The sequence below is a fragment of the Xiphophorus couchianus genome, chromosome 13 (genome assembly GCF_001444195.1).
Source record: "Xiphophorus couchianus chromosome 13, X_couchianus-1.0, whole genome shotgun sequence".
Classification (NCBI taxonomy): domain Eukaryota; kingdom Metazoa; phylum Chordata; class Actinopteri; order Cyprinodontiformes; family Poeciliidae; genus Xiphophorus; species Xiphophorus couchianus.
This window is the reverse complement of record NC_040240.1, coordinates 26,124,183-26,139,338: the sequence shown is the minus strand read 5'-3', so window position 1 is coordinate 26,139,338 and position 15,156 is coordinate 26,124,183. Positions and strand designations below refer to the sequence as shown.

At 44.6% G+C, this 15,156-nt stretch overlaps 1 protein-coding gene and 2 long non-coding RNA genes across 3 annotated transcripts; 1 reads left to right on the top strand and 2 right to left on the bottom strand.

Moving 5' to 3' along the window:
- Positions 1–464: 464 nt before the first annotated feature.
- Positions 465–8,819, top strand: LOC114156056 (XK-related protein 8-like). The gene is made up of 3 exons (XM_028036261.1): positions 465–2,665; positions 3,814–4,007; positions 6,919–8,819. The coding sequence occupies exons 1-3, from the start codon at positions 2,385–2,387 to the stop codon at positions 7,674–7,676; spliced, it is 1,233 nt and encodes a 410-aa protein (XP_027892062.1). The 5' UTR covers positions 465–2,384; the 3' UTR covers positions 7,677–8,819.
- On the bottom strand, positions 4,211–6,919 carry LOC114156076 (uncharacterized). The gene is made up of 2 exons (XR_003597897.1): positions 6,825–6,919; positions 4,211–6,369 (listed from the first exon to the last, which is right to left on the bottom strand). It is a non-coding gene; the product is annotated as an uncharacterized LOC114156076 (long non-coding RNA).
- Positions 8,820–12,504: 3,685 nt separating the features above from the next.
- On the bottom strand, positions 12,505–13,261 carry LOC114156079 (uncharacterized). Its single transcript, XR_003597900.1, has 2 exons — positions 12,660–13,261; positions 12,505–12,587 (listed from the first exon to the last, which is right to left on the bottom strand). It is a non-coding gene; the product is annotated as an uncharacterized LOC114156079 (long non-coding RNA).
- Positions 13,262–15,156: the final 1,895 nt, after the last annotated feature.

Genomic DNA, 15,156 nt, shown 5'->3' with positions numbered 1-15,156 from the left:
AGTGTTTTAGTATTTTAGTATTTTAGTGTTTTAGTATTTTAGTGTTTTAGAGTTTTAGAGTTTTAGTATTTTAATGTTTTAGTATTTTAGTGTTTTAGTATTTTAATGTTTTAGTATTTTAGTGTTTTAGTATTTTAGTGTTTTAGTGTTTTAGTATTTTAGTATTTTAGTGTTTTAGAGTTTTAGTGTTTTAGTATTTTAATGTTTTAGTATTTTAGTGTTTTAGTATTTTAGTGTTTTAGTGTTTTAGTGTTTTAGAGTTTTAGAGTTTTAGTATTTTAATGTTTTAGTATTTTAGTGTTTTAGTATTTTAGTGTTTTAGTGTTTTAGTGTTTTAGAGTTTTAGTATTTTAATGTTTTAGTATTTTAGAGTTTTAGTATTTTAGTGTTTTAGTATTTTAATGTTTTAGTATTTTAGTGTTTTAGTATTTTAGTGTTTTAGAGTTTTAGTGTTTTAGTATTTTAATGTTGTAGTATTTTAGTGTTTTAGTATTTTAGTGTTTTAGAGTTTTAGTGTTTTAGTATTTTAATGTTGTAGTATTTTAGTGTTTTAGTATTTCTGAAGTTGATTTTTGAGTAGGGCACCAAACTGGCTCCAGCCCAGGTTCCTTCTCAATCCGGCCCTGTTGCCGCGGCGATGGTGTTATAAGTTGAAAACCGGAACGTCTCTGTGGGAATGCCAGGAATCTGATCACTCAGGAATCTGATCTTTCCAAAAAGCTTCAGTTTCATCCCAATATTCCGGCTGATTGATCGGAATGATCCTGGTTTTCTGAAGCTTCCTCCAGTGAGCGTCCCTCTGCTGGACACTAGGGGGCGCTGTCTGCAGGGCGCCTCAGGCAGACATCAGACTCATCCAGTGGTTAAGAGTTGATCCAGAACTTTCTGCTCCGGGGTCGGAATCAGAACCGGGTCAGACTTCAGGCTGGGCTCTGATTGGCTCTTCTGGCTCGGCTCATCGGTTTCCAGGAAACATCCAGGAGTTTCCAACATCTGGACATCTCAGGAACATTTAGTGATACCAGAACCAGAACCACAGCTGGTTCTGGTTCCAGCCAGAAACATCCAATTAGCTACCTCAGGAAGGATCTCAGGATGGACCGAACCGGATCAGACCACTAACAGCAGCGCTGCGGGTTCTGGTTCTCCGTATGCAGGAAACGCTCCAGCTCTGGTTGCTATGGAGACGGGGTGACGACACCAACGACCAGCTGATGAGTAAAACCTCTGGTTGTTTTGATGAAGCGCCGCGCGGCCTGCTGAATGATGCATCGCCATGGCGACCATGCGTCTCCATGGAGACAACCTTTGCTCTGCTCTGCTTTCTCTGCATGACCTCGGTGAATCTGGTTTGTGTTTTCTACAGTAAATCTTGAATTAAATTAAAATGTTTTACAGTTTTTTCAGCGTTCCTCCTGCTGCTGTTTCTCCTGGTATGGAACTAAATACGATCCATAAAGTTTACGAAAATTTAATTAAGGAAACGTTGAAACTGAAAAAAGTTCAAAACCGCTTTACAGATTGAAGTTTTGTTTCTTCAGTGTCAGATTCTAAGTTTAATGTTTCAGTCCTCTGGGTTCTCAAGTTGGACAAAATATTCCCACTCAGGAACTAGAAACTAGAAATGTCTTAGAATGGATCCACGGTTCGTTGAACATGTTGCTGTCATTAAATAAGCTGTAATTTTCCTGATAATCTGACAGGCAAATCTCATAAGTACTTCAAAAAATTGAAGTAAAACCAAATTGTGTTACGTTTGTTCATCAATCATGTTAAATTTCTGTGCTGCTCTTGTTTTGTGGATGTTATTTTGTTTCCCTGTAATAAACGTGAAAACAGTCCCAGAGCTCACTGATGGTGAGGCTGGTTCCCAGTATCCCGGCCCGGTTCTCCACAAACCGGGCCGAGCAGAGAACCGGAGGGCTGCAGGAAGCGTTGCCGTCTTTATGAGCAGCTCTGACTTGGATCATTTCTGCCCAGTTTGTGTTTTTTCCCTGTGGGGTTGGAAGGACTGGTTTGTTTTATTGATCTGCTTTAGTATGAAGGATGCTTTATAAATAAAACTGATTGATTGATTGATTGATTGATTGCTGATGGTCACTGCAACATGTCAGCTAGTCCGCCATATTGGAAGTGGCAAGTCGTCCCTTTTTTCACTTTAATTTTTTTTTTTTAACAAACTCTGAACAACCTTTATGGCTCCAATGTAGCTCCATACTCCCGTCGGCTGATTGTTTTCAGCGGAGCTTCCGTATCCCTTTAAGACTCCTCCTCTGGGTGGAGTTAGTGACTTCTTTTGAACTTCGGCTCTTCCTTTCGGTCTTGTATTTAACGGGCTGTCAGTTGTAGTAATGTAGTATTTCAGGGACCCCAACTCCTGCAACATGAGGTCTCCAGTGGACTGCCTCCTGACCACCGCCGGGCTGCCGCTGTTCCTGGTCGACATCTGCCTGGACGTCCTGGCCGCTGTGGAGTTTTACAAGGAGGGATCGTACCCGAGCCTCGGTGTGCTGCTGGTGCTGCTCATTGGCTCCTCGGTGCTGGTGCAGCTCTACAGCTGGCTCTGGTACAGTTACGATCATTTTGACATGAAGACCAGAGTGGAGGAGTCCGCGAAGCCTGGACTGGCGGTTCTGCACTGGGTCCAGCTGGGGATCTACGTCAGGTGCGTCCAAAGTTCCTCCAGAGCTTCAGGCTCAGCAGGAGCTTTCAGGAAAACCTTCCACTTTACAGGAACTGGCAGCTCAAGTCCTGCTCTGTAACAAAGCAGGACTTTTCTCGAACCGGAAAACCCGGTAAAGGTGGAGACGCGGTTCGGTTCCGGAGAACAGAACCGGAGACACGGGGAGCTTCAGTTTCTGCTCCAAACGAGCAGAGTGAAGATATTTACTCACAATTATCTCCAAATTATTATCTTCATTCAAAGAAACCCATGGAATTAATAAAAAATAAAATAAATGAATTAAAAATAAAAAACTTTAAATGTGTTTCCTAATGTTTTAAAATAAGAAACACGCTGAACCTGAAATAGAAATATTTTTATCACATTTATTTCGATTCAAACATTATATATAAGGTGAATAAAAATGTAAATAGATTTATGAGTTGCAGTAACATAAAAAACCTTAAGGTTTTGTATTTATATCTTATTCAGTAAAGTTTTAATTCCATAAAAATTACAGTAAAGCCCAAAATATTTCATCTCTGCATCAGATTTTCATTTCAACTTATTTTTATTTGACCAAGAAGTTAGTGTCTGATAGAAATAAGACCAGGATGTTTGAAATAATATTTATTAATGTCAACAACTATTTAATATTTGTTATATTTCTCCTCTGGTGTTTCTGAGGACTCATGTGCATTGATGATCTCTGGAGGGCCTCCGTATCATCACCCTAATCTTACCAACACTAACGGAGCTGAAGAGGAAACCTGATGATTAAAGTGTCAGGCGTATGAATAATTTTGAGCTTCACTGAATGTTTAAAATGTTTTTTCCTCTCCATCTCATCTTGTTGAGATGTTTTCTGAGTTGTGGTTTCTGAAGTTAATCATGTGTTAGAGTAACATGCGGATACATAGTATGACCTGTCTCTCACTCACACACACACACACACACACACACACACACACACACACACACACACACACAGCCAGTCAGGTGTTTGGTCTCGGCTCCTGTTGCGTCATGTGGGAACCCCCGCATGGAGGAAACTGACTCACGCTACTGCGTTCTGAGGGAATCCGGTCGAGTTCAACCAGCAGGATGATTATTATGAAATTATTAACTTGGTGGAACCGGTTTCATTTCAGACATGCAGCCGTCATGGAGACGTCTGTGAAGAGCTGCTGCTCTGACTGCGACAGCCAGGAGGAAGACAAGGTGGCGTTCCTGAACCAGGACCTGAGCATGCTGCGGATCATCGAGACTTTCTCGGAAAGCGCGCCTCAGATCGTCCTCATGCTCGCCGTCCTCCTGCAGGACGGGTCGCTGGAGCCGTTCCAAGGTTCACATTTCCTCTAACCTTTATCAGCGTCAGCAGTAAAATCTGGTCATCAACCAGAAAATGAGTCACTCTGTTTACATATTTATATTAATCTAAACTGTGAAAAACTTTTATTTTGAAGAGTCTATGTGAAGCTTCCGGTTGAGTTCTCGCCTATTTTGACTTTAATATATTCTAATGAGAGTTTAGAAAGGATTCATGGATGGAGAAAACACCTTTAATTCACTGGTTGCTATGGCGATTCCCTCCGTTTTTGGAGAGAAACAGACATTTAGATTGTTGAACCTTCTGTTGGCCAAACATCTCCAGAGCCCTAAATAAGTCTCTGAAACCCAGCATGGTTGGATTAATGGCTTCTGACCCCGTGACCTCTGCAGGGAGCAGCTCTGTTGGTTCTGGCCTCTGAGGTTCTGTAGAGAACGTCAGGGAACCCAGCAGCAGGTCAGGGGGAACGTTGTGGTGAGGTTCTCCAGAGCAGGATGCCCCATCTGCTTTCTCTGCATCCTGCTGCCTTTACCTTCATGGGGGAAAAACGAGGAAACAGAAAATCAGACGGAAAAGGAGGGAGGTGAGTTTCCATCCTGGAGGCTTGAGGTCGGCCTTTCTGCAGTCCACACAGCTTCTGGTGCTTCCTGGCCAATTCTCCTGCAAACGGCCAGGACTTTCTCCACACTCTGCAGGCGGTCCAGTTGATTGTCATGATAGATCAGGAGTTTGGAGACTGGGTGAGACGACAAAAGTAAAATGGGATGCAACACGTCTGGTAGTGGCTGATTCAACGTAGCAGCTCTGATGTCTGGCAGTTCCTTTATCTCTGCTGCCTACAAACACTTTATATGTGCAGGAGTGGGCCTGAAGCCAGTTGGTACCGTTATGGAAACAGCAGGCCACCTCTTGGATCTTGATGAGTTCTTTGAGCAGCACTGAAGCTGCCCCAGCAAACAGCCACACAACTGCAGTCGTTCTATCAATAACAGCTTCTTTGGATTCTTTGGATGTGGAAGCTAATCACGCCACTTGTACTTCTCCATCACCATCGTCACTGCGCGGATACACCACTGATCCATAAGTCCAATCAGATGCACCATGAAACACATGGATTGATCTGATTGGTCAGTCCAGTCTGAGTTGCAGTCAGTGTAGCATCTGGGTAAGGTTGTCTGGGACAATTGAGTAACCATGACGTCCAAGCGTGGAGCAGAAGCTTCAGGAAACGTCTTCTTGTCCCAAAGACGCTGCGCGACGATCTTCCACTGGCCGTTTCTCTGTCCCATTCAGCTGGAGCAGGACAGCTTCTTTAGCTGCATGGGGTACAGGGCCGTTCCTTTTCCATAGCTATGGAGTTACATACCTGTTCACACCATCAACCATTAGTCTCCTGTTCTAGTATGCAGACTTCCTCCATGTCTTGCCTCGACCTGGTGATCAACCGATCACTTCTGTTTGGCAGCATATTCAGCTGCCACAGCTTCTCTATGTGACTTGGCTCAGTTTCTGGAGGGTCACTGAAGTCGTGAAGCACTGCTGTGGGGACGGTTGGTGGCGTAACAGACTTGGGCCTTGTAAAGTCCATCCTAGCCTGGTGTGAACTGCTGCAGGTAAATCAGGGAGACCGAGATGTGCTGGTTGTACTGGTGTAACCAGATGTAGGTAATCTGATCCAACCAGCAGGAACATTAAACTTCTTTAATGGATGGCAGTGGAATGTCTCTGAGACATTTCTACTGCAGGGCCTCAACTGGACAGGTATGTCAGGCTAAGTTTAGCTGTGAACGTTTGTTCTAGGAAGACTTGCTAGGTTGTGATGCAGGAGCTACTGAGAAAGAGAAACCACCATGGATGATGCAGCTTCTTGCTGAACTGTGTGGAGTGTGAGATCTTCAGGCTTCCCTTGAAGATCCAGGCTGGGAGTATTATCTGATCTGGTCTCAGTTCCTACAGTCTGACAACGTGAGCAGCTCTTCTAGCTGATCAATGTACAGTCTGAGGTTCCCCAGCTGCTGCGGTCATTTGGCTGGTACTGTCCAGATGCTTCCTCTAACCCGCTTGGCACTTGGCTTCGAGGTTGCACCATGATGTTTTCATGAGCGTAAAAATAAAGTTTGACTTGATCTGATTTCACCTGTGACCGAGTGAGTCGAGTAGCCAGAGATCTTTGTGACTTGCAGGACGATGGCGGTAGCAGTTTCTCCTGCAGTTGGGTTGACGGTTTGATTCTCTCTCTGTCTGCCTCTGACGTGTCATTGGGCAACTCGCTTCACCTGCCTTACCTGCTGGTGGGCCGGGGGCCCAGCAGGGGGCGTCGGTGTGTGGCAGCCTCAGATCACATTTGTTGTGGATCTTTTCTGACCAAAGTAAAGAGCTAAATAATATAAAAATGAAAATTAATACAGATAAATATTAACCACAACTCCTGAAAATAGTCTCACAATAAAAATGACCAAGATTTTATCCGCCAAAGCCATGAACTACATGAAATAGATCATAATTATGCATTGCTGTGAATAGAGATTAGCTCCTCAAATTACTATCAAAGATTCATAATATGTGACCAAACGGTGCGTAGAACATCTGAGAGGCAAAAAGGCTGAAGCAAAATTCATATAACCTACTTCCAACAGACTAGTTGTTGATGGTCATTTAATCCTCAGAATTAAATAATATTTAATTAATTAATTAAGATTTCATTAATTTAATTAATTAAATAATATTTAATTCTGTGGATTAAATATAAGCTCCGATAATAAGAACTACACATAAAACACCGTAGTAAAGGGAATACTAAACCAGAATCCTGGAAACAAGGAAGTAACAGACCTGCGCAACGGCTGCTGGTTTCATGTTGGCTTTGTGTGACGGCGGCTTCAATGTGTGACGACCTCTGAACCTTCTGTGGTCTCTTCCTCCTCAGTGTTGAAGACCGTGGGCTCGCTGTCAGCCGTGGCATACTGCGTCACCACCTACCACCGCTGCTTACGTTCCTTCCTGCCGGGGAAGGAAGAGCAGTCTGTTCTGTCCTCGCTCGTCTTCTTCACCTGGAACCTGCTGCTCCTGGCCGCCCGCATCGTGGCGCTCGCCCTCTTCGCCTCCGTGTTTCCCTGCTTCATCTTCACACACTTCGTCTGCTCCTGGCTGCTCTTCTGCTACTTCGCCTGGTGGGCCGACACAGACTTCATGGACAGCGTGGGCGGGGAGTGGCTGTACCGGGCCACCGTGGGTCTCATCTGGTACTTCGACTGGTTCAACGTGGTGGACGGGAAGACTAGGAACCGGGCCATCTTGTACCATGCCTGGATCCTGCTGGACATCTTTGTCCTCTGTGGACTGTGGTTCTGGAAGATGAGCTGGGATCCTCCTGGCTTTGAGCTGTCCCGTCTGCAGGCGGCCATCGTTTGGGGCGCCGTGGTCGCCGGCTACGCCTCGGGTTTGGTTCTGAGGATCGTTTACTACACCTGCTTCCATCCAAAGTTGAACAAAGTCGAGCTGATGGGAGGCAACGCGAAGACGCAGAGCGATGAAGTGGACTCTCCTCCTGATGATGATGGCGGCGTGTTTCGTTCGGCTTCCAGAACCCCCACCGGGCCGAGCCGCCCGCCGCTCCGCAACAAGAGGATGAAGAAACTGGCGGAGAACTTTTACTCTTCATCCGCTGATGGTGCTGAGGTCTGAAACCTGCAGCATCAAGTTGAACTGGACTTTGACTAGGCCGTTTCTCCTCCAGGATCAGCCTCAGAGACCGTCCTGAACCCGTCCTGCTCCTCAGAACCAGAACCTGACCTGCTCCTTTAAATCCCAGGAGAAGAAAGTCCACCAGGTCCAGGTTCTGGTTCTGCTCAGGGTTCTGGTTCTGGTGCTAAGTTAGGTTCTCTCACGGTCGTTCCTGCAGCGTTCCAGGCTCACTGCGTTCAGCCGGACCGGTTCTGACTCGTCTCTCGGTGTCGGGAGGCGGGTCGGAACCACGACCCAGCCGGGCTTAGAAATCTAAAAAATGGAATAATTTATTAGTCTTGTTTTCTGTTGTGGATACATTTATAAAGATAAAATGTTTTATGTCATTTTGCTGTCAGTTTTATTCTAGTTTGCAGATGAACAGAAAAATGATCAGTTTATGAAACTAAACGTGTCTAAAGATGGACGTCCGTTAGATGAGCCTGATCATCTCTGATGATGGAGGCAGAACCAGAGATTCACCGACGGACTTGTGATGGTTTTTATTTATGGATTATTTCTATTTATGGATTTAGTTTCTTTGTGTTCAGCAGGCAGGAGCTCCGTGTCTCTGGTTGACGTTAGCGTTAGCAGTTAGCATCCCCAGAAACCTGCACAGGTTTCTCTGACTGCAGAACATTCAGATTCAGGGCAAAACCAGGTCAAAGTTCACCACATGGTGGAAGCAGAGAATAAACTGATTCCCATCATTTCAGGCGGATTTGATCCCGTCAGGCCAGCAGGAACAGGAAACATGTTCTCTGGTTTAGAACCTCCGACCCGGTTTCCAGTGAAATGGACCGATGAACATAAGAACCAGAAGTTCCTCTTCCAGCATCGCTGCTGCCAGCGTTTCATCCATCCTGTTAGTTGGCGTGTTTACAGGACAAACCAGCTGCAGTTTGGATTTTTCATGGAAAAACGTCATATTTGTGTCGCCTAGAAACGTGCAGACTGTAAAATAAACTAAAAATAAATCAGATAAAATGATGGAGCTCAGAGTCCCACCGGCAGTCTCAAACTCAGTTTCATTTCTGTTTCTTTTTTACCTGAAATGCTTTTTATGTCAAATATTTTTATAGAATAAAATCAGACTGAAAACATTTCTGGAGTTTGTTTCTGTTCAGTTGAGCTTCCTGCTCGGCAGCGGAAACCGGGATGAAACCCGAAGCCTCAGACCTTCAGGTCCTGTCCAGGTTTTCAACACCAACGATCACAAACCGGCAGGAAACTGAATCTGAAAATACCATCCGCACGGTGAAGCATGGTGGTGGCAGCATCATGCTGTGGGACAGGGGAGATGGGTGGAGCTAAATCAGGACAATCCTAAAGGCAAACCTGTTGGAGGCTGCAGAAGAACTGGGACTGGGGTCAAAGTTCAACTTCCAGCTGAACGTCCAGAACGACATAAAAATGTTCCAGGTGTGAAAATGTTTTCAGGTAGATCATAACTGCAGGATGCGTCATAACTTCCTGTCTAACCCTCAGCTGATCCGGAACAGTGGAGAGAATCAGGTTTCTGCTGAACGGATCCGATTGATGAACTTAGGCTCCGCCCCCTTCATTCAGCCTGGTCAGTGAAGTGGATGTGAAAAGACGTTTGTGCTGCAGCGGAGCTACCTCCAGTCACACTGTCAAGATGTCTGGACCAATGCCAGCAGGGAGGAGACGTTTAATGAAACATAAACCCAAAAACAGAGACATGGGAACCAGGAGGAAAGGATGAACTGGCAAGTAGTGACTGAGAAAGAAGAGTTACTTATCAGCAACATCTATCAGCCCGTTTAAGTTAATAATTGTTGAATATTGATTTCAAAAGAACGCTGTTTCATTGGCAGATTTTTTTACTTATAACAAATGAGGAAGTTTGAGAGAGAAACTAAACATTTCTAAAACAATATTTAGCAGTAACTGATATAGAAACTCTACCTGGAAGGTTTTTAGGCTTATTTCAGAAATGTCAGATAAAAACATTTGTTGATATTTTGTGTTTTTGCAGGTCATGAAAACCTCCAAACTCTGGTGAGTTTCACCAGGACGGGATGAGGCTGCAGCCAGAACCTCTGGGTCCAACACGCTCAGACGGATCCAGAACAGCAGCGTCTCACCTGGGCTGAAGACAACCAGAACCGGGCTGTTCTGGTTCAGAGGTCCAAACTCTGCTTTCCGATGAAAGCAAAGTTTTTATTTCCTTTGGAGGTCTCAGAGTCTGGAGGGAGAGCGGAGAGGAGCAGAACCCCCGGTGCTGGTTCTGGTCCACTGGGTTTTCTGAAGTGTGTCTGACCGGCCCAGCCCGTCTAGGCTGGTCGATCAGCGGTACCAGGTTCAGGTCCATTGTAACGCCTTTGGATGCACAGAAGCGGCGCTTCCACCTCCTCCCAGATGATGGCGCTCCTCGCCGTATCTGAGTCCAGCAGGATGTGAGCACATCTGGGATCTTTCGGTCATGATCCATTTCTCAGGACCAACGGCGAGTCGGAACGCAGAGAACCGACTCAGCCTTCTGCCGGGAATGTGGACACGGCTCCTGGTTTGGGTGGACGAGCAGGGCCGTGCAGAAACCTTTGGAGGGTCAGGGGCTCAAAGTTAAAAAGGGCCACATTGAACAAAAACTCTGTACAACATCATAGCAACAACCCATAATAATCAAGAATTTAACTGGATCCTACTGGATCGTCGCCATCATGCAGGAAATGCAAAGCAAATCTAGTCTCTATTTTCCCCAACAGGTAAAAAGTTTCTGTTTCTGCTGCTGAGCTGATCTGAGACTGTAGCTGTTAAACAGACCAGAGGAGAGAAGGTCAAAGGTCATGAAGTTATGAAATAAGCTAATTTGCTGCCATTTTACTAATGAAGCCCTAATAATATCTATTTAACCTCTAGAACAACCTGGCTGCAGACTGATTTATAGATCAGAAACTCAAAGGGGTTAAAACTATATAATAGTTTGATGTTAAACCTCTAGATCTAGAATTATAAGACTGGGATATCAAGGCAAAGAAAACTCAGTAGCTGCTGGTAGGGGCCATTCAGGGGCCTCCAGACACTCAGGGGCCTCCAGACTCTCAGGGGCCTCCAGACATTCAGGGGCCTCCAGACACTCAGGGGCCTCCAGACATTCAGGGGCCTCCAGACACTCAGGGGCCCCCAGACATTCAGGGGCCTCCAGACACTCAGGGGCCTCCAGACATTCAGGGGCCTCCAGACACTCAGGGGCCTCCAGACATTCAGGGGCCTCCAGACACTCAGGGGCCCCCAGACATTCAGGGGCCTCCAGACACTCAGGGGCCTCCAGACATTCAGGGGCCCCCAGACACTCAGGGGCCTCCAGACACTCAGGGGCCTCCAGACACTCAGGGGCCCCTAGAAATGGTCTAATTGTACCACAGACCATAGATCTAATCCTGTAGCATCATTTATAGAGAATAACAATGTTATTACATTTTATTTAATGCATCAGCTGAGATAAATAAATAGTACATTTAGGATTTAACTAGGACGTTTACTTTGTAAAAGTTTAAAGAATCATCTTGATAGTTTGATTGTTGTGTTACCATGGCTACAATATGTTGTAATCGTTGTGTTTGAATTGGGTTTGTTCACAAATACATCACAGCCAATAACCAATAATCAGTGATTGATTTTAAACCTGGTCTCCCTCACAGATTCACCTGATCGACATTTAAACATGTTAGTGATGCTGAGGTTCTTAGTAGGACGGGGGGTTCTGGCTAAGGCCCCATATTACCTTGGGCCGGCCCTGGAGGAACAGCTGCTGAGATGCACATCTCTGGAATCTACCTGGAATCCACCTGGAATCTACCTGGAATCTACCTGGAATCCACCTGGAATCCACCTGGAATCTACCTGGAATCCAACTGGAATCTACCTGGAATCCACCTGGAATCCACCTGGAATCCACCTGGAATCCACCTGGAATCCCCCGGTGGCCCCTGTCAGTCCCCTGATGCTTTGGAGACATTTTGGTTCCTTTCATTGTGGCATGTTTGGCTTTTTGCTGCGGTTCTGATTATTGCTACAATATTTTCTCTGATGTTTATTTCATGAACTCTAATTGGGCCGAATCTTCCTTTAACACTTGAGGTTCTGCAGTAACTTCTGTTTACAGCCCAGAACCTCCAGCGGCTTTAACCCGCCTGGTAGAAACGGTAAGGAGAAGCAGAGCGAGCAGAGAGCAGGTGGTACCAGATGGTATCGGGTGGTACCAGATCGTATCGGGTGGTACCAGATGGTATCGGGTGGTACCGGGTGGTACCGGATGGTATCGGGTGGTACCAGATGGTATCGGGTGGTATCGGGTGGTACCAGATCGTATCGGGTGGTACCAGATGGTACCGGGGCTTTGAGCTGCGTCGTGACTCGCGGTGTCAGTCGGTACCGTGTCTTATATCAGGATGTCTGATATAAAGACAGATATTCTTTCTATCTGTCGGTGGTTCCGACCCAGACTGCCTGTAGTGAACCGAACCGGGCTTTTAGCAGAATGATGAAGTTAAAGTCAGAAGTTTCTCTGCAGCATTTCTGAGTTTAGGGGTGAGGCGGGTTTTGTCCCACTATTCTGAGGACAATTACAAAAATATAAATAAACAGTTTTTGTAATGTCAACATCAGACCTACGTTTTTATTCACAAACCAGTTAATAAAAATATTCTTACCCATAATTTGATGGTTAGAGGCACAGATCCTCCTCCTCCTCACCATGGACCCAGAGTGTTGTAATAGAGGCTAATCGTTGACCCCATCAGAATACACTTCAGGATACAGAGACTGTCAGTTAAATAACGTTTATTGTAAAAAGAGTTGGAATGTATCTTCTTTTCCTGGGGTATGGGACGGCTGGAGATCTGGATTCTGAGGATGGAGTAGATGAGAGGTGAGTAAGTTGTACTGAAGGTGAAAGAGAAATTAATGAGAAGATCTTACTAGTGAAATGGAAGTGATCCACCAGGGGAAGGTGCTGGTGCTGGAGCCTGGTCTCTAGGGTGAGTGCCGGGTCCAGATGGAGTTGGAACTGAAGCCAGGAGATCCAGAGAGAATGGGCGGCGATGATGGTTTGTTAGTTGTACTTCATTGGAGGGCGGACAGGTCGTAGCACAGACTTGAACAGCCAGAAGAACCAATCGTAGGGATTTATGAACCAGGGGTTTCTTTATGAAGAATCTTGGAGGTGAACCGATAAAACTCATAAGGCACAAAAGGTAACAGCCACTGGGAACCTGCAAGGAAAACACAAGGGAGGCTTGAGTAAAACACTTAGAAAACTCAGAGAGAGCACACACTGAGGGACACAGAGTACCATGAATGGCAACACTCAGGCATCGAAGGACTGGTGACAGGCTTCGCTTAAACACTGGCTGATGACAGATAGGCTGCAGGTGTGATGACTGAACACCTGAGACCGCCCTCTGGACAACACAGCCTCCTGGCTCCATCTAGTGGATAACTAGAGACAGGAAAAGCAGCCCCACAGAAACCAAAACTCCAGCTTCCCAACACAGAGTCTGAACCACATGGAGGGCAGCCATGTGGCAGCCATAATAATTTACTAAATTATTATATTTAGATAAATATTATTGCTGAGGGGCACAAACAGGCCTTCTGACACGCAGATAAAAAAAAAATGTAAAAAAAAAAAAACTCAAAAAGGGCACTAGGGGCATTAAGGATAAAAGGGGCTCAAGCCCCCTTCGCCCCCCTCTTGCACGTGCCTGTGGACGAGGGTCAGATACCCTGAGAGGCTGGACTGCCACTCTGGTCCGGTTTCTTAAATTGGGACACCAACCCAGTCTGCCCTTTCCTCTGTGTTGCCACAGTCTCTGTGAAAAGATGAGGTCTATAAACGCGACAGCCTCACTTTGTTCAGATCCTTCATCATCTCAGTTCAGACAGCCTTTGCTCCACACTGCCATCTACTGGTTAGGAGGCTGCAGGACCCACCGCTGTTGGACTTCTCTGCCTCACCAGACAGGTGATCTGTTTATCTGTGCTACCTGTAAATCCGTCCTGCTTTGTTTTAATGCTCACATCGATGCTACGTCACATACTGCTGACTCAGCAGATTTCTTATAAATTCATCCTACCTGGGGAGGTTTTGTTTCATGTGTTTTATTTCATCGCAGATTATGGTAAGTTTTATTTAGTTTATTTTATACCTGCTTTCATTAAGCTGCTGTTTTACTTCATGGTTTTATTTTATATGACATCAGCTTGTAAATTTATGTATAAATGACTTTAGTTTGCTGTCTGCAAAGTCGTTACTACTGTTAAGTCGTTGTTAATCAGGACAAAATACGTTGTTTTTTGGGCCATTTTGTCCCTATATTTTAAAAATATTTTAAATTTTAGTTTAATTACACTCTTATTAAACTTTGCTAAATAGATGTGGGATTGAAGCTGTAATAGCCGTGTAATATTAGTGTATATGAATCATATCCTATCATTTCAGTGACCTGCTCAGTTCAGTGACACATTGTGGCTGCATTTAATAAAGTCTGTCATACAGCAGATTAATGTGCATGAAGAGTTGCAGTGATCTGTATTAGTCTTTAATTTAATTCCAATAAAAACCTGTTTACTGTTTTATCCTTACTAACCTCTGTATCTAAAATATTTTAACAAGTAGGATATTCTAGTAAAGGATTAGAGCAAACACCTACAGCTTTTCATTTTAAGCAGGTAGATGTTCAGATGAAGGAAGTGATCTTCTTGTGGTTTCGTCATGGATAGAAATTGTTCCAATGCTAAGCTAAGTGTTATGGCTCCGTCAAGCTGAAGGGCAAAAAACAACCAGAATGAAGTTAATTATTAATAATATTTATTGTTTCACAGATAAAAGAGTTTCCGTTAACTTTATCCATTCGTTGTCAACCAGATAATGTTCAACCTGAATTTAAAAACCACTTCAGGCGGACAAACCTGCATAAACCACTGCAGACTTAAGATCCACTGGATTCACTGCAGAATGATCACATGCCATCCAAACTGAAGATCACTCCAACAGGATCGGCTCTCGGATATTTAAGGTCAACAGCCACATGAAACCTGAGTATTCAGGAAAATAATAACTAAACAATAATAAACAATGTTAGGTTGTCAGTCTGACCACAAACACTGAGGAGACAAACAACCCAAACTGGACGCACTAACAAGAAAATCAAACTCTAGAAGGAAGCAGTGATAAAACAAAAAGACAAAAATTACTAAATGCTTATTAAATCATTTTAATCAAGTCGATCTAAAACATTAAAACACTGAATACCTGCATCGCATAAACCAGACCTCTAAAGTTAAACTAGATGTAATAAATCTGGTGCAGCCCTACCAAAAAAAAAAAACAATATAAAAACAAAAACACACAATTCATTCTGATTAATAGAGAATGAAGCCTAGGTGCAAATTCAAACTGGAAGACTCTTTAGCC

What these genes read in the sequence shown, in the direction of transcription:
- LOC114156056 (XM_028036261.1), top strand. Translation starts at nt 2,385, where the DNA reads ATGAGGTCTCCAGTGGACTGCCTCCTGACCACCGCCGGGCTGCCGCTG. An exon ending in CAGCTGGGGATCTACGTCAG is followed by an intron (nt 2,666 to 3,813) that starts GTGCGTCCAAAG and finishes GTTTCATTTCAG; the next exon opens with ACATGCAGCCGTCATGGAGA. An exon ending in GTCGCTGGAGCCGTTCCAAG is followed by an intron (nt 4,008 to 6,918) that starts GTTCACATTTCC and finishes CTTCCTCCTCAG; the next exon opens with TGTTGAAGACCGTGGGCTCG.